This window comes from Simochromis diagramma, unplaced genomic scaffold, assembly GCF_900408965.1.
Source record: "Simochromis diagramma unplaced genomic scaffold, fSimDia1.1 OVJJ01000304.1, whole genome shotgun sequence".
Lineage (NCBI taxonomy): Eukaryota > Metazoa > Chordata > Actinopteri > Cichliformes > Cichlidae > Simochromis > Simochromis diagramma.
The window spans coordinates 5,480,487-5,499,765 of NW_024387030.1; the positions used below are offsets into that span (position 1 = coordinate 5,480,487).

At 40.1% G+C, this 19,279-nt stretch overlaps 2 protein-coding genes across 4 annotated transcripts in view; both read right to left on the reverse strand.

Moving 5' to 3' along the window:
* The window catches only part of LOC120739810 (ubiquitin carboxyl-terminal hydrolase 29-like), a 35,846-nt gene extending 32,472 nt beyond the window's left edge, over positions 1–3,374 (reverse strand). For 2 of the 3 annotated variants that reach the window (XM_040041711.1, XM_040041709.1), the window contains exons 1-2: positions 1,416–1,600; positions 1,090–1,277 (exon numbers count right to left, since the gene is read on the reverse strand). The gene's annotated coding sequence lies outside the window, so the exon portion shown is untranslated. Of the gene's footprint in view, positions 1–1,089; positions 1,278–1,415; positions 1,601–3,247 lie in introns of those variants that run through there. The other variant, XM_040041710.1, reaches the window with a different exon arrangement.
* A 5,750-nt stretch (positions 3,375–9,124) lies between these two features.
* Positions 9,125–15,577, reverse strand: LOC120739811 (ubiquitin carboxyl-terminal hydrolase 29-like). The gene is made up of 18 exons (XM_040041713.1): positions 15,440–15,577; positions 15,163–15,340; positions 14,987–15,068; positions 13,378–13,458; positions 13,124–13,179; positions 12,753–12,825; positions 12,560–12,643; positions 12,003–12,058; positions 11,703–11,759; positions 11,471–11,602; positions 11,256–11,379; positions 11,019–11,170; positions 10,814–10,913; positions 10,598–10,674; positions 10,310–10,418; positions 9,642–9,699; positions 9,315–9,472; positions 9,125–9,228 (listed from the first exon to the last, which is right to left on the reverse strand). The coding sequence occupies exons 3-18, from the start codon at positions 15,017–15,019 to the stop codon at positions 9,223–9,225; spliced, it is 1,356 nt and encodes a 451-aa protein (XP_039897647.1). The 5' UTR covers positions 15,020–15,068; positions 15,163–15,340; positions 15,440–15,577; the 3' UTR covers positions 9,125–9,222.
* Positions 15,578–19,279: the final 3,702 nt, after the last annotated feature.

The following is a 19,279-nucleotide window of genomic DNA, read 5'->3' on the forward strand; positions in this document are numbered from 1 at the left end:
CTGACACCGCTTCCTCGCCAGTTCGTCAATTACCCTATGTTGGTAACCAGGCCTCACGCATCATGTAGATGAATCTCAAGTGCTCTACTAACCTTGCAATCTTGTGTTCTAGTTACTCCTGGAAATTTCATCACACTGAACCACTCATCTTGGAAATCTGGTTTCAGAATCATCTCCTTGCCTCACCTGCCTGCCCTCCTGCCCTTACACCACCTCGGGACCGTCACCGCTCAGGACAGCTGCCACACACTACCAAACCCACCTGGACCGCACCACCTCTCCCTCAACGCTTCCATCTCCCACCTGCACAGTAAGACGAAGATTTTCATAGCTTCCACCCTCTCCAGAACTCATTGGCTACCGCTCTAACACTGCTCTCCTCTCTTCCAGTACGTACCTAATCACCAGCCAGCTGTCATTGCTTTCTTGGACCTGTCCCCTTGCTTATCCCTCTCCCCTGGCCAAGACCCTCACGCCCCATGTGTCAAGTACTGTAAACGTCATTTTTGTGCTAGTTAATAAACCTTTGTTAAACCCTTTCCTCAGCCTCCGCTTTGAGTTTTCTGCACGTGGGTTTGATTTTTGGTACTCGGCCTCCGGCCGTTTTGTGACAAGGGGGATATTTTTCTGGTCTGAAAAGAATGTCCCAGACTGAGATAATAAGTAGGAAAAAACAGGCTGCAAATTGCTAGCTAATATTTAATACAGCAAGGTTAGCGGGCAAGGTGCTTTTCCCTTTTTTTTTTTTTTTCTTTTCTTTTTTTTTTTCATGAAAAGGAGCAGATAAGAGATGAGGTCAGGCGTGAATGATGTGTGGGAGAAGATCCAGTCAGGGACGGCAGGATCGGCTGCGTCGTTTCCCAAAGAAGATCAGTCATAATTGTTTTTGTGCGGTAGAAATATAGACACTTACAGGGTCATCCTTTTTGTTAAGCACATTGTTGGTTCACATTGAGGTCCAGCATGCTGAAAATTCTAATTTCAACTGCTGAAATCAATTAAATCTTTTAAAAGATAGTCACTCTCATGTACTTAAAGGGGAAAAATAAATAAACACGTAACTAGTATGAAACACTTTTCTGCACTCACCTTTGGTTGCTGTTTTAAGAAATTCATTGCTTCTTCAAAGTGGTCCAGATGTGTCTCTGTGATATTGTCACCCTTCTTATTGTACACCGCCATTGGGAGAACCATGAAACCTTTGTTGGCCAATAGACTGGGTCTTGCCTCAGATATGAAGGTGGGAATATCAAACAAAGCAGGAAAAGGACCTTTTTCTGGAAGAAAGGAAAAAAAGGTTCTCGTCAGCAGCAAAGGTTTCATTTCTGAGATGAAGGAAACAATGCTGATTTATAAGCTGGTTAACGTTAAATAAACTAAAATGAAGATAGAAAGCTAGGAACCACCTCCAGTACCTGGAGGAGTGAACAAGACTAAATGGATGTTCCCTTCATTGACGGAGATCCTGGTGACCCCATCTCTCATCAGAAGCCTCTCATTTGTCATCTCTGCCAGTAATCTGCCCTCCTCTTCATTCACAGAAAACTTCACCACCTGGGGGTTTATGGCATTTGTCTTTAGATATATTTTGTGCATGGTATGTGGCAGAGGTGGGACCAAGTCATTGTTTTGCAAGTCTCAAGTAAGTCTCAAGTCAAGTCTCAAGTAATGTCAGGCAAGTCAGAGTCGAGTCTCAAGTCACTGGTGTAAAAGTCCGAGTCAAGTCACAAGTCTGAAATTTTGAATTTCAAGTCCTTTCGAGTCATTAAAAAAAACGAAAAAAAGCATGTTGCAGTTATATGCTAAATGTAAATATTAGACCATGTAATTTTTAAATTTGTGTTTTTCTCAACACATGACAAAATAGTGAACTTAGAAAATATACACAAATTGCACCTCTTTAGAATGCAGCTCAGTTAAACCTAGCTCCAAGAATAATTTTCACCGACATTTCTGAGATAAGCTGCATGTTATTCTTGGATGCGCTTTGTAGGACCGGCTTTAAAATCGCATGACAAAAATATCATACACATTAAAAAAAACTGCATCACCAACGTAGCCTGGACAACATTTGCTAGTTAGATGAAGTCAGCCATCTCATTGTAGCATATTTATATGCATATTTATAATTATACGCTTCTTGGAGTGAGTGCATACACTCATGAAGTTTAGTAACTTCAGGTCACTGTAACAAGCCCAGGTACAGTTTACCGACGGATGGGTACAGGACCTTGAAATGCACCTTGTAGAAAGTAAAGACCATCGTACCTATCATAAGTTTACCAGTCTCACAAATCGTCGTCATAAATACACATTCGTTAACCGTTTATTAATAGGACCTTTGAGCTCAACGATAATTAATTAGTAGTGGAAATAATTTCTGGTACGCATCACAGAAATGTAGCAGTGACAATAATACTGTATGCTGTAATCGCACTGGGCAATTAGTGATACAAAACAACTGTTTTACCCTGTGAATAAAAGTATATGTTTTTGTCAATGTACCATAATAACAGAAGCGAAACACAATATTGTGTCAGGACAATTCACTATTTATGCACAATAAACAAAGGAGCGACAATTTCTGTTCAGCGCCAGACTTGCTTGTAACCTATATCACTAATTATGTTGTGAAAATGACGTAATAACTACAACAGAAGACTGACCTTCGTGGAAATGCTTGGAGCAGACTAACCTGTGAGCTGGAGTGTTCTGGGACGTTATATTTGATCTTTGAATGGCTGCAATCCAGGCCATCCGTCGCCTGTTTGTCACTTCGGAAACACGGCTCGAACAATTTCTCTTCAACGACATAATCCGATAACAACCGATCTCTTTACCCGTCGGCTTCCCGTGGCTGTCATGCGACCGGCTATTGCAGTTAATAATACAACGGCTTCTTGCCATTTTTGTGTTTCTTTTTATCGCTGTGTGACTGATTTCAACTGAAAGCCTGCGTGCGCTGGTACCTCTTGCCACGAGTTCCCAGAATCCTTTGCGGTTCTACCCCTGAATGACGTCACATTTTCAATCTCTATATAATATGCATGTTAAATTTATATTTGGGGTGAAATATCAAGTCTTTTCAAGTAAACCGGTTCAAGTCCAATTCAAGTCCCAGGTCATTGGTGTAAAAGTCCAAGTCAAGTCATAAGTCTTAGAACATTTTTTTCAAGTCAAGTCTAAAGTCATAAAATTAATGACTCGAGTCTGACTCGAGTCCAAGTCATGTGACTCGAGTCCACACCTCTGGTATGTGGCCTCATGGAACACAGCAGACCCATGGGTTCTACTCCAACGTTGCTCCCACCTAGCGAGGGGTCTCTTTTCAGGTCGACCTCCCCACTGCCGTCAGCCCTGTAGGTGGCCGAGGAGCTGAAACACCACTTCCCTTGTCATCAGTTTAATTTGGCTCTCATGTTGACAACCTGCCTTGGCCTCAGCCCGGCCACCTTCACCTGAATGGGCTCATCAAACATACATTTGATGCTTGGCAGCAGCTTCAGTCTCACTTGAGAGGACATCTTTTCTGAAAAAGAGAAAAGATTGGACTTTATGAATGTAAGATAAAAAGTCCCCTTACACAATACTTTTTCTAAGAAGATTCAGAGACAGATTGATTCATATTACATATTGTTTTATGTTTTCAGACAAACAGAGAGACAGATAAAGACTGAAGGGTGCCATTGCTACCATGCAGTGTTTAAAATAATCCACTGTCCCAGTTTGTGCTCAGTGTGCATGAAATGCTTTACACCCAAACTCCACTCAAAAAATTTGCCAATTTAAATACGTATGATTAGCAAGCAAGCAACCACACTATAAGTGCCCACTGTTAATTCAACAAGCTGTTAATATTAGATCCATTTCAGACAGTGGCAGTAATATTTTACACTGGGCAGCAAATCAGCACAGCAGGATCTTTCAGAGTGAGACAGAAACTCTGTGTCCTATTTTTTGTTAATTTTTAATAGCTCTTGCACAGCCACTGTTAATGTGATACCTTTGCACCAGATACCCTCCCATGCACCCATCAGTAAAGACTTCTTTATAAAGTATGAAGTACTCAGATACAGCTTTCTGTACTCCGACTCCGGGCTAGCCTTTAGCCTCGGCAGTCGTAGCTGGAAACACAGTTTTACACGGTGGTGCGACCGTTGAAACAAAAAGTCACTTCACCCACAATCTGTTGCGAAGCTCTCACACGGTTAGCTTTCTAGTCATACACTCTTTTGTGCTAGTTAACCTCAGTAAAACTAGCTGAGTCTCTCACTTTGGTTCAGCTAACCTCGTGCATCTCTCCCTGCCGTTCTCTTCTCCTCCTCCATTGCAATAGATACACATGTCCCGTTTCATGCTACCTTCACGGGCCTCCAGAAAATTATAACTCTGAACAATATTTTAACCCTTGTGCTCCCCTTTGGGGCAGCTCCGGACCCCGGGGGTCCCAGAGTACCCCTGGGTCGCATTTCACAGGCCGCGCATCAGGGTTGGCTCCTTCGCCCCGTACACCCACGTTTCCCTCCCTGAATGCCACTCCCGTTTCAATTTTTCTCCTAGTTTCAGGCAGGCTCTATCATGTTCGTCCATGGGAGGCCGCTGTTAAGTGGCATACTGTTAATTGCACGGGTAATCTCCTCCACTGTAATTGGAGCATCTATAATCTGCTGGTCAGTAGTAGAAAGCTGTGGCAGGTTTAAATCAGTAAAGAATGCTTCGAATTTTTGTTCATCTAAACTCCCTTGTGTAGAATAAAGATTATTGTAAAAGGCCCTGAATCCATCATTTATATGTCTAATAGAAGTTGAAATAACCCCATCTGATTGTTGTATGCCTGGGATATGGTTCATACTGTCTTTCTGTTTAAGACGGTATGCTAATAAACGACTCGGCTTTTCTCCCATTTCCCAATATGCTTGATTAATGCGAAATAAAGCGTATTCTGCCTTTCTGTTGTACAGTACATTCAACTTATATTTAACTTTAACAATTTTATTCAACGTAACTCTGTCTTTTGTATGGGAATGTACTGCCTCAAGTGCCTTTAATTTGGCTTCTAACGTAATGATATTCTTGTTAGCTGCCTTCTTTTTAAAGGAAGCGTAAGAAATTGTCCTCCCTCTTAAGTATGCCTTCATAGCATCCCACCAAATAGCCAATGAAGTGTCCTCTCGATTATTTGTCTGTTTGTAAAATTGTATTTCATCTCTTATCAATTTAATAAACCCAGAGTCTTTAATTAAGGACACATTTAAATGCCATCTGCGGCTTTGAGGAATCTGTAAAATATTTCCAAGACATAGAAAAATTGGCACATGGTCCGAGAATAGCTATATTACCAATACTCGAATCTATAGAGTTATTCACTAAGGCTTCAGAAATAAGAAAGTAGTCGATTCTAGTATAAACATTATGAGGCGGAGAGTAAAAGGAATATTCCCTGCCTTCTGGATGCATTGTCCGCCAAATATCATTCAGACCTAAATCTGAGGTCATCTGCCTTATGGCAACTACAGATTTACTCTCTGTGCCTCTCCTAGGACGTGATCTATCTAGGTCTTGATCCAGTATTTGATTAAAATCTCCTCCTACCACTATTTGTGCACCTTCTAATTCCAAAAGATACTGTGACAGGTTGTGAAAAAAGGCGAGTATGTCTGCATTAGGTGCATAGATATTACATAAAATTATTGGTGTGTCCAGTAGTTGTCCATAAACCAATATAAATCGACCTTCCTTACCTGTTATTACTTTTGTTTCAGTAAAGCTAACTGCTTTATGAATCAGAACCGACACTCCCCTACTTTTACCAGTTCCAGGACTGGAAAAGACTTTACCTACCCAGGAACATTTAAGTTTTAAGGCTTCTGACTTACACATGTGCGTTTCTTGAATAAAGGCTATATCAACTCTTGATCACTTTAGATATGTTAATATTTTCTTCCTCTTAATCCCGTTATTCAACCCCTTAACATTCCAGCTGGTTATTTTGAAATCTGTCTGTCTATCCATGTTATATGTTGTCTCCTTGACCTGGAGACAACATATAAGATGACACCGCCATGGACCTCAACCTGCAGGCTTTTGTGTTACCTGTTTCTTTATACAGGAGCATGTAGGGGTGGACTGCCTTTTTATTTGATTACCCTTTTCTCATGTTTTTCTTAGTTAGGGAGATAAGACATTGTCATTTGGTTTTATTCTTTTCATAAATAAGTTTTGTACATCCTTTAGATACGGTCCTTTTTGTTTGTTGTTTTGGGGTCCACCCCGAAGCTATAGTTCGCTCCTTTCCTTTGTTAGAATTCAATCACTGTGAAAAAAAATCACCATCAAAATTGTACTGGTTGTGTGATGTGCTGCTTGGGGTCAGACAGGGGTGGATCACCCTTATATTATGGTCTGGCCACCCTTAGAAAGGCCATAACACTAACTAAAATGAAAATGAAAACTAGACTTATAACTGGCTGGTGTCCTTACCAGTGACCTTGGGTCTGAACTGTGGGCTCCTCTTTCCAGGTGTTCGTACTGCCTGAGTGGGACCAAGATGTGCTGTCTTGCCTCTTTTGGGTTTTCTGCATGTTTCTGGCTCAACATGCAAGTATCCACTTCTTGACGTTCGCTGTTGGTTGCAGCCACTTGAGGTTTTTGGGCTCATTTGGGTTCTCAACACTGGGTGACTTTGATGGGAGTGAAAGCATCTTCACAACATAAATCACCACACTACCTGCTTTTGTTTCAGATTTTTTTTTTTATCCTTGTTAACATGTTTGGGTACTGGGTTTACCTGTAATGCATTTTGTGCTCCAAAAGCTGTTATTTTGTGCAGCTGTGCTCCAAAAGCTGTAGCATGACCTTTTTTATCATTAGATTGTGCCACACCAGCACCTGAGAGAAAAGCTTTGAGTTTGATTTGTGTTTGTGTTTTGCAGGCACTCAGGAGAATAAGTCATGATGTTTCTTGTGTTTGTCATGTTAGTATCTCAGTGCTTGTCAATCACCAGTCAACAGTGTCACCACTGTGAACAACATCCTTCGACTGTTCGAGCCAAAACCTTCGAGAAGTCCCTGCAGCCGCTTCAAAACTCATCACTGAGCTTGATCTCTCTTTTAACACGCTGGAGACAACAATGAAAGATGACTTTCTTTCATATGCTGCTTTGAGGGCTTTGTTCGTGAATAACAACAGAATCAAAACCATCCATGAAGAGACATTTCACCCGCTGATTAATTTGGAGAAACTGGACTTCCACAAACCAGTTGGAGACTTTGTCTTCTGGATGGTTTCAGAACCTGATTTTCTCTCCACTATTTCAATCTTTTGGGAAACAAATATACAACACTGGGTCCGGGAAACCTTTCCTGCCACTGAGGAGCTTGAAGACCCTCCATTTTGAGGAGCTTTTCCTTCAGTCTGTCAGTGAAAGGGATTTTGTTGAACCTTGAAAACTGCCGTGACTCCTGTCCAAAGACCAGCTGGCCACCTGGCCGGGTCAGTCATGGATATTCACAAATACCCATAGTACTGGTGGAAAAGAAATATTGAGGGAAAATCCATGTTCAGACCATGTTCAGTGTGTCGTGACACTTGCACGATGGAAGAACACACCCACCCCAAACTGTTTTAGACTTAGAGCTTTTTATTGTCATTGTGCAGTTTCTTGCACAGTGAAATGGGTAAGTGGAGAGCATAGAGCTGCTGTATCTGTGCGCACCACCGTCTTGCATTTTTTGCATGTTTGGATGTGTGCCGATGGTGTGCGTCCAGTGGTGTCAGCTGGTGAACCAGCTGGTCATTCAAAAAGCACCTTTATGCCCCTCACCATTAATGGAGGTCCCATTTGAGCGCATTGGCATGGACCTCATTTTATCGATGAGAAAAAGAAAGTCTTTAGTTCAGCTGTTGTTAACTGATCTTGACTTTGTTAATTAAACATTGCAAACCTACCTTCAGTGTGTCCTCTACATGAGGTCATTTAGTACACCACAGCACGGTGAGTTTTTTTGAGCTGATGAAGTTCAGCCAAAACAGGAAACTTGCAGCAGGAGACAGCAACTTGTTAAAATGTTATAAAAGGTACAATGAAAGATTTTCACCCTACAGGGTTGTCAATGATCCAAGGATAAATGTCTAATTTGGTCAACATTTTATAAGCCATTTCTGGAGAGACTGCAGTGGAAATGTTGTCACTTTTGGACTTTGCTACCTGCAGCTAAACATTTGCAGCTAAATCATTTATTTAAAAGCAGAAGCTGCAACTGATCGAGGGAATATTTGTCTGAAAACTTAAACTGAACTCCAAGGGTACCATTGCTCCAGCTTACCATCTTTACCTGAGTGAATCAGTTTGTTGAACAATCTAAATGATTCAGAAACTTCTGTGACATCAACTTAACTAAGGCTCATTACAAATTTCACAAAACACTGCTGAATACTTTTAATATTTTTTTATTAGTTATTTTTGTTTTTGTTGTTATTTTGATTTTAATCAAACAAAATAAAATAAAGAATTAAATCATTTCTTTGTTTTTTTTAAATTTTATTTATTTTACAAATAAATTAATAATAACAACAAATTAGTGCTGTCAGCGTAAACGTCATTGGGTAAAATGACGTTAACACTGACAGCACTAATTTGTTGTTTCCAGAGAGCAAGCCAAACACTGGTCCAGAAAAGGACGATCTCTAGTAGATTTTGTTTTAACCTCCTAGGACCTGGTGTCCACATATGTAGACATAACATTTGGGTGTAGAAATAAATTGCTCTTCAAAAACCTGATATCCACTTATGAGGGAGGACATTACACTGCCACTGTTCAATCGAAATTTAAAATGAATGTCCTCATATGTGGATCTCATTCTTTTGAGAAACAAAAAAAAGATAGTCCGAATCTGATGTCTTTGTTTTTACATTCATCAGGTCCCAATCAACCCAAATGGCACAGAGAAATTAAAAATGCATGCCATGAAAGTTCAGGTCTTAGGAGGTTAAAAATGTCCCTGCTGATGAGACCAGTGAATGTGGGGCGACGGTGGCAAGAAAAAACTCCCTCCTGGAGGAAGAAATCTTGGGAGGACCAGGCTCTCTGGAGGACCCTTCCTCCTGAGGGCAATACTTACCTATACTTTTCCTCCAGTGTGCGATGGTGGGCTGGGACGACTGCTTTTCCTTCTCAGCATGACGATGACCTTAACTTCCTTCCTTCCTTCCACTTCCTGTTTCAGAACTGAGAATGAAGACAAAACTGGTTAACAAGGTAACAGGACATTTAAAAATTCTCTCACTTCAGGATGAGATGCTGTGTCTTCTTACGTTTCTCTTGTAAAACAGGATGTAGGCCGACTGCTGCTGTTCCTCACAAACTGCAGATCCAGTTGTATGGAGCACCTGTGCGTCATTATAGGTGAGCCAGCGATCTGATGTAGAGTGCTGACTCTCCTCGGGATGGACAGAACTACAGATGTAGTGTCCTGAAATCACATTAAGACAAATGAATCCAACTTCTGGAAGTCAACTGATTCAAGCAAACAGTGATTTTGACTTAGTGCTTCTTAGAACATCAAAAGCTTTTGTGTGTGAGTCCTTCACTGAAAAGTAGCAAGTTTTCATTTTCTGTTTGTCACAAGTCTGTTGTTTTACCTGCCTCTGTGCCTCCATAATGACCGATGATGCTGACAAGACTATAACAGCCACCACCCTGAGAAGGAACAAATCCAAAGAGTGTTAGTTTCATAAAGTCTCACATCAGTGCCATAATTAAGCTGATTTGCTGAGGCCACGTCCACACTAATGCGTTTTCGTTTGAAAACACATCGTTTTCTCTCCGCTTCGACCTCCCGTCCACACTGAGACGGCGTTTTCCTCAAGGAAAAACACAGCATCTTGAAAACGCTCTCGAAAACGCATACATTTCAAAACGGAGTTGTCCCGTCGCAGTGTGGACACTCGAAAACGCAGACTTTCTAAAACGATGACACATTTTAGTCATGTGATGCAGTCATGTGAGCAATTAAACAAAGATAAGCCGAGTGCATTATACAGCAGTTGTTTTGATTGCTCTCAACTTTGACAGCCCTAAAAAAGATTAATATCAGTTTGTACATGCTCCGGATAGCTTTTCTTCAAAATCTGTAATTCTCACTCACTTTTGCGCATGCGCAGGACTGGAACGTAAGCGTTTTCGGCCGTGTCAATGCAGACGCACAACTATTTGAAAATGACTGAAAACGCTAGTGTGGACACGGAGTTTTCAAATCTATCCGGGCTAGTGTGGACGTAGCCTGAGACGTTCTGCAGTCTGTTTTTACCTGATTGGATGACACCACCAAGTCCCTCTGCAGCCTGACGGGGTCATCCACCTTCTGAATGTTGTAGGTTTGTGTAAAGCCAAACCTCTTCAGATGCAAGATCAGAACTCTGGCAGAAAAGAAAAAAAAAACACAAACAAGGTAGAAAATAAGAAGAATGAGTGTCAAACACAAACAGAAGATGGGAGAAAACGACTGCTCAAATATTGTCTCGAAAAACTCTGATATTTGATGCGCCACAGTTTGGAAACCTGGTCAGTCGATCAATTCTGATGTGACCTTACTCACCTTGGCAGTGTATCAAAAGACGACTTCAGTTCTGAGGCCGTCCCTCCACAATCACAGCGAAATTCTATTTCTTGTTCCTGAACAACAGCACAGAGAAAACAGGCTTTATGGTAGAAAGAAATCTCAACATATGCACACACACATACACACAAACACTAACAAAAAGGTGTGTTAAGATCGCTGATACGACAACTCTATTGGAATTTGTGATCTTACCTTCAAGTATGTCTCTAACATGTTTATAATAGACCCCTCTGGAACAAGGTCAAGAGACAAGCTGGTGAATTCCTCTTGCTGTGTTGATTGGTGACCGCAGCTACACATTTCAGGAGTAACGTAGTTAAAGTAAAGATCAGGTACGTGGAAAAGAGGTATATGAAAATATTGCAACCAGCTCTGCGTTTCTGAAAGACAGGCTTACCTCTTGCATGTCCTCATGTTTTCCATTTTAAAAATGTGATGCTCTTCTACTGGGCAGGTATAACTTTGGCCCAGGAGAGCTGCGTTCCTCTCCAGGTGAGGTGTGAGCCTTTTGACCTCATTGAGGAATAATGTTAGGAATTCATGAGCGTCCTGAAAGAAAAGCAGAGAGATTTAAAACAGTACATCAAAATCAGAAGGTAAAGCAAAAAACGAAATGTCCAAATAGCTGACGCACTTTCTGTGCACTGCCGGTGTATTCGGGAGCTTGATTGCTGAATGCCTTCTTAAAAGCTCTTAGGTGGTGATCTTTAAGGCCATAATCTGTTGACTCATGACAGTCCCTGACATCAATAAGCCTTCTGTAGAAAGGAAGGGTAAACAGACATTTCTGCTGTTAGATCTCTTTGTTCTTCAGGTTTTTGAAGAAAGTAGAAGGTTGACGTAGCACACCTTAAGAGCTGAGCTTCTGGATCTGTGCTCCACAAAACCCCCTGACGCCTGATGTCTCTTATGAACTCCTCAATGTTGAGGAGGCTCTGAAGGCAGGAGTTCATGTAACAGGTGTTTCCGATGTTTGGAAACCTGACACACACGCGCAACGTTTACAGTATCAGTGTAAAATAATTCATTTTCTCCACTTTGACAAAGTGAGCTTTGGTCTTTGTGCACCACGTGTACTCACCCGAAGCGGTCTATAGTCCCAGTTTGACTTTCTATTTTTTTCCCACCGCATGCTGCACTGCTCCAAAAAGGTAAAAACACAAACACAAAATTAGGAAAGATGTCAAGATTCTGAGCAGTGTATGTGCATGTATGCATGAGCTTTGAAGTTGAAACATTTTGGAGGACGTCCAAAAGTAGTAAAAAAGATGTAAATACACAAGGTGGAAAAAAAATGCCAATAAAGGGAAATAAAACAGCTCCAACTAAACCACTGCTATAAATATCTCCAGCAGCATTAAAGAGTGGCGCATTTCTTTACCTCTGATGAGACGTAGAAGGAATTTCCTTCTCTGCCACGTTTTGTTTGTGTAATTTCTGTTTAGAAACAAGAAAACCAACATCAGTAATGGCATAAAACAAACATACCAAGGGAGTCTCTCCATGAAAAGTGTCCAGTTAGAAAATGTGGTATTATTTCATATTATTTATCACTTTAGTGAGCTGTCAGCTCATGAAGCAGATATATAGGAATATCTTTAAATAAAATAAAAACAATTTATTCATGCTTTAAATTGAGTTTTAAAGTTTGTCCTATGAAATACAAAATCCTTCATTTGGTTCTGATCAAAATTCAGTTTTTACAGAAATCATCCATGAAGCTTCATTAAAAGATTCAAAAATGCTTATTTACCATAAAAATATTTAGAGAAACATCCTGCAAGTCTCTTCAAACTTACCTTTCTGTGAAAAAAAAAAACGTTTAAACATCTTTGACCTTAATTTGAGGACATAGATGTGCTAAATTGCTCTTAATTCTTCTCATTTAACTGTGATGAGTAAATGCTTGATGACAGTGACTCTTTCCATAAAACATACCTTCCAGAATTTAAAAAGAAACCAGCGACACTTTTTTTGTGTCTTCACAGTGTTGCTCACTGCCTCTGCATCGCTGTCAGTTTGCTGCAGAGGACGAACAAACATAAGTTTATTAAAAAAGTAAAGTCACTTTAAATTAACAAGTGCAATTTAAAGAGAATGTGCATTTCATATGTTTTGTGTAAAAGCAAACCGAGGAACAGCAGAGGTGTCTCCATTTTCTCTTCTTCTTTTGACCATTTTCAGCAACACAAGCATCCGGGATGCTGATGAGGACAAAAGTGTAAATGTTATTTTTCAAAGTGGACATTTTTAACAAGGAGTACATGCTGGAGATTGCAGATAAAAATGAATAACTGTAATGGAACAAAATCATGTATTTTGTACATTTACACTCTACATTTTCAAACGCTAATCTCTGAATCAATATAAATTATAGACAAGACTAGAAGTAGTAAAAAAGATGTAAATACAAAACACCAATAAAAGGGAAATAAAACAGCTCCAACTAAACCACTGCTATAAATATCTCCAGCAGCATTAAAGAGTGGCGCATTTCTTTACCTCTGATGAGACGTAGAAGGAATTTCCTTCTCTGCCACGTTTTGTTTGTGTGATTTCTGTTTAGAAACAAGAAAACCAACATCAGTAATGGCATAAAACAAAGTATATGGTAAGAAAATACAATATCCTTCATTTGGATTCAAAATTCAGTTTTTACAGAAATCATCCAAGAAGCTTCCTTAAAAGTTTCAAAAATGCTTATTTACCATAAGAAAATATTCAGAGAAACGTGCTGCGAGTCTCTTCAAACTTACCTTTCTGTGAAAAAGTAGTTTAAACATCTTTGGACTTGATGTGATCGCAGCGAAAATCTCCTCAGCTTTGCAAAAGTTCAACTGAAAACAAGCAGTCAAAGGTTGTATATTTATAAACTTTCAGCATAGAACGTTCATACCCTGAACAGCAAACATCAGCATTATGATGTATGGGGCTAATTTGCATATTTTGGAATGTATGCTCATTTGAACTGTATGGTACTCGTCTCCAAGCAACTGCTACAAAATACAGGTCAAGTCAAGTGGCTTTTATTGTCATTTTAACCACGTGCAGAGGTACTGTACAGAGTGAAATGAGACAGCGTTCCTCCGAGACCCTGGTGCTATATATGACATATACGGACAAACCCAGGACTACATAAAGTGCAGTGTGCATAAATTGCAAAAATAAACAAGACAAAACAGTGCAAAACTAGACAGAACAGGACAAAACAGACACAAGACAATGGAAATGTGCAAAATGCTGAGTATTGTGCAAAAGTAACTTGGTGTCTGTATGTATGTGTATGAGTGTGAGATACTGCAGATAAGTGCTTGGTAGTGGCGTGTGTGAAGGTGTGCGTGTGCCAGTGCAGTCACTGAGTGTTCAGGGGTCTGACGGCTTGTGGGAAGAAACTTTTCCGTAGTTTGGTAGTGAGGGCCCGGATGTTCTGGGACCTCTTTCCAGAAGGCAGCAGGGTGAAGAGTGTGTTTGAAGGCTGTGTGGGGTCCTCCAGCAAGCGGGTGTTATAAGGAGGGGAGAGGGACTCCAATGATCTTCTCAGCTGCTCTCACAATCCGTTGTAGGGTACTGCGATCTAATACGCTGCAGTTACCATACCAGACAGTGATGCAGCTACTTAGGATGCTCTTGTTAGTCCCACTGTAAAAGGTGGTGAGAATGGATGGTGGGAGATGGGCTTTCCTCAGCTTCTGCTTGAAGTAGAGACGCTGCTGGGCCTTCTTGGTTATGGAGCTGGTGTTGAGGGAGCAGGAGAGGTTCTCCGCCAGGTGGACACCAAGAAATCTGGTGCTCTTGACGACCTCTACAGAGGATCCATTCATGTTAAGTGGGCAGTGATCCCACTGTGCTCTGCTGAAGTCAACAATCTCTTTTGTTTTGTCCACGTTCAGAGACAGGTTGTTGACTCTACACCTCTACAGATGGCCCGCAGTGCAACCCTTCAGCTTCCTAGGAGATTCACCTATATACAAATTTAAAGACCTAGGAGACTTACTTCTCGTCACAGAGTTGTAGCATTCACAAGATTTTCAGAAAACTTGAACTCAAGGTCAAGGTCACTGATATTCAAACTGACCCCAGAACTTTAGTAGATGCACCAATGGTATCAATTCAAAATCCTACGCTTCTCGTTCTCGAATTATTGTCTTGACCAAGCTGAGTATACAATTATGAAACAATCATTTTCCATTTTTATTTCACTATCTGTAACTAAGACAAATAAACAGTATTTGGGACACAAGTCACTATTAAAGTGGTTAGTGAGACTCCACATCTGATAACAGTATAACACACTGCTTATTTATGTAAAATTGTCATCAATAAATGTGTTCAAAACAGAAGCTACACTGGCTTTAAAAGTTTTACCTGTTTCTTTTGCTCTCTGTCTTCATCCTCCATCCAACTCTACAGCTATTGTTAGGGATGACATGATGAAACTGAAGGGCGTCTGGGCACCGAAAAAAGAAAAGAAGAGAGATTGGATTAGGTTGCAGCTGGCGTGCCATTCTCTCACTTCAGGATGAGATGCTGTGTCTTCTTACGTTAATCTTGTAAAACAAGATGTAGGCTGAGTGCTGCTGTTCCTCACAAGCTGCAGATCCAGTTGTGTGCAGCACCTGTGCGTCATTATAGGTGAGCCAAGGATCTGATGTAGAGTGTGGACTCTCCTCGGGATGGACAGAATTACAGGTGCAGCAGCTGTTTCCGATGTATGGAAACCTGACACACAAACAAAAGTTTACAGTATCAGTGTAAAATAATTCATTTTGTCCAGGTTGAGGTGGTGAGCTTTGGTCCTTGTGCACCACGTGTACTCACCTGAAGCCGTCTGTAGTCTGAATTTTATTTTCCATTATTTATCCACCGCCCAAATGTTTCACTACGCTACTGCAAAAAGGTAAAAACACAAACACACAATTAGACACTGAGCACTGGATGTGCATGTATGCATGAGCTTTGAAGTTTACACTTTTTTTTATCATCAACAATTTTTATTTATTTCATTTTAAACTTCAATAACAGAGCTTAAGGATAACTACATAAATAAATAGTTTAAAAACAAACAAACAAAAACAAAACAACAACAAAACACAACACAACAACAACAAAAAACAAAACAAAGGGAAGTTATCCTATTCTTTCTTCGCACACCAATTCCCACACCACCACTCTGTCATTACTCTGTTCTTCAAGTTACAGAAAGCCAGCTTGTAAAGGGGGACCAAATACAATCATATTGATGCAATTTGTCTAATAAACCATAAGTCACTTTTTCGTAAGATATGTAAAATCAAAGCATTTTGAACATCACATCTCCAACATTCGTCCATAGAGGCCAGGTTCCATTTATACAATTATTGCGGTGTTCGATGCCACCTATGGATTATCTGAAGTTGAATAAATCTACTGCCTGTTTCTTTATACATAGTATTAATATTTTGAAAACATGAATCCCATTCAACTGAAGATATGTCCAATGCCATGTCCTGGGCCCAGTAGCCCTTAACTTTAAGGAGAGGGTCAGCTGACCGTTCTTGCAATAAGTGATAAATCTTAGAGGTAATGCCTTTACCCAAGGGTGATCTTGAGAGCAGGACTTCCACAGGGCTGCCCACAGGACAACTCAAGGGGGTTCCCAGCCACTTCGATAACGAACTATGTATTTGGACATATCTCCAGAATTGATTACGCTGCAACTTATATAACTCTACAATTTTATCAAAGCTTAAAAAACATTTAGTCCCACAGTCAAATAAATCTGATACATTAAGGATGCCTGCTTTACGCCACTGTAACCAGTCAACCGATGTCCCTCCAATTAAAATTCTTTTATTACTCCATAAGGTTGCCGAAGGTGATTTAATAAAGTCCCAGCGACCTGCCCTATATAATTTAAACCACAATGTCTTTGCAATTATAGGATGGGTAGTTTTATGACTGGTATCAAACAGCTCCCTCCAAGGAGAAATACCGCCATTAACTTCCGTCTCTATATGGGACCAGATGGGTTTAACTGGTGCAGTAGGTAACCAAGCTCTAAGTTGTTTCACGTTCATCACCCAATAATACCATTGGAAATTAGGCAATGAAAAACCTCCTTGCTTTGCACTCGCTTGAAGTTTCTTAATACTTAAACGATGCGGTGAGCTACCCCAAAGAAACTGCCGGATTAAAAAGTCTAGATCTTTGAAATACTTATCTGGAATGTGTAATGGAATATTAGATAAAATATAAAAGATCATGGGTGCAGTCATCATCTTAATACAACTAATTTTACCCCATATTGTGAGACGTACTCTGGACCATCTACCAAATTCCATTTTTATTCTTTCAAACATTGGCTCCATATTTGCTCGAACCATCTTAGTGTAATCCGAGGTAATTTGTATCCCCAAATACCTCAAACCATTCACGGACCACCGAAACTCCCACTGTTTAAATAAAGTATGGGGGCAGTGTCCTGACATAGGCATTGCCTCTGATTTATCCCAGTTGACATGATACCCTGAAAGCAGCGTAAAGCTTTCTATACATTCTAAGAGGGCTGGAATTGACTTCCCAGGCTGGGTCATAAGTAACAACATATCATCTGCATATAATAGAAGCTTATGTTGACTATTACCCATCGAAATTTCAAATATATTTACATTATTTCTCAGTTTTTGTGCCAAAGGCTCTATAGCAATTACAAAAAGACCGGGGCTAAGGGGACAACCCTGTCTTGTGGATCTCTGTAAAAGGAATAGGTCTGATATGAGCCCATTCATCAATACTCGCGCTGAAGGCGAATCATATAATATCTTTATCCACCTAATAAAATTGTCACCAAAACCAAACTTTTATAATGTCTTAAACAGATAATCCCACTCAATACAATCAAAAGCTTTTGCAGCATCCAGCGATAGGGCCACTGTTGGATATACTGAATCATATACATAATTTTGCAAATTAACCAACCGCCTAATATTATCTGAACCATAGCGGTTTGGAACAAAACCAGATTGGTCTGCATGAATTATTTTCACCATTACTACTTTTAATCGACCCGCTAAGACCTTTGCCAAGATTTTTTGGTCAGAATTCAGCAAAGATATGGGGCGGTAACCACTTGGGACTAAAGGGTCTTTCCCAGTTTTAAGAATAAATGTTATAAGTCCAGAGTGCATTGACTGAGGTAATGAGCCTACTTTGAACGCCTCATTATAAACATCGAGCAACAGGGGACTTAACATATCCTCAAATGCTCTATAGAAATCCAATGGTAACCCATCTAATCCTGGAGCTTTATTAAGTGGCATACTGTTAATTGCACGGGTAATCTCCTCCACTGTAATTGGAGCATCTATAATCTGCTGGTCAGTAGTAGAAAGCTGTGGCAGGTTTAAATCAGTAAAGAATGCTTCGAATTTCTGTTCATCTAAACTCCCTTGTGTAGAATAAAGATTATTGTAAAAGGCCCTGAATCCATCATTTATATGTCTAAAAGAAGTTAAAATAACCCCATCTGATTGTCGTATGCCTGGGATATGGTTCATACTGTCTTTCTGTTTAAGACGGTATGCTAATAAACAGAGATGGGCAGTAACGCGTTACTTGTAAAGCGTTACTGTAATCCTATTACTTTTCAAGTAACGAGTAAAGTAAGGGATTGCTATTGCAAAAACGGTTATTAGATTACCGTTACTTTCCCGCAGGAACGCTGTGTTACTGCGTTACTAAAACCGTGATTTTTTGCGAGAATGTCTCATGACAGTGACGTAAGCAAGTGCGACAGCTGTGTGCAGATCAACAATGGATCGACTGCGGGAGAGAGTATGAGCGTGCAGCGTTTAAAGCGTGGAAGTACTGACCTTACTTTAAGTTTGATTCCATAAAAAGTGACAAAAACATTAGCGTCCGTTGTGCGTGGGAAGAAAACTTCTTTTTACAGCGAAAAAAACCCCCTAAACTTCCGAGCAAGCACCGAGTGCGCTATGATGTAATGGGAAATTCACAGAGAAACTCGCGGATTCGTCCACTGACCGCTGCGGCACACCTGCACCAGGGTAAACCTCCGCCTACCCTACTCCTGCTTTACAGGTGAAAATAGAGCAAAAGGACCGCTAGTCTTTGATTTTATTTATTTTCTGCTGTGTTTTACTTGCATCTATTTGAAAGACTGAGTGTAAACACAAAAAATATATATATTTTATGTGCTGGAATGTGCAGAAAATAGGTTTAAATAGGTTTAAAACAAATTTCTTCCAGTCAGAGAATGTTGCATATAATTAAATTTTTGCTTGATGCATAAAGTTAAAAGATTAAAACTAATAAAACAAGTTTTAAAAAGAGACTTTTCCATTTGATTACATTTTGTATGATGGATTGTAGAAAAAGTAGAATTGGGCTGAAAGATCTATCACTTTATCACCTATTCAGGTTGTAAATCGTGTTTTTAAAAAGTAACTAAGTAACTAAGTAATTAATTACTTTCGAAAAGAAGTAATCAGTAAAGTAACGGGATTACTTTTTTGGGGAAGTAATCAGTAATTAGTTACTGATTACTTTTTTCAAGTAACTTGACCAACACTGTCAGTTACACAGCTTCAATGAAGCCATTCACTGGTTAAATACAAATAACTGTGTGATTAACTGAAAAAAGCCACTTACGGGGCTGAG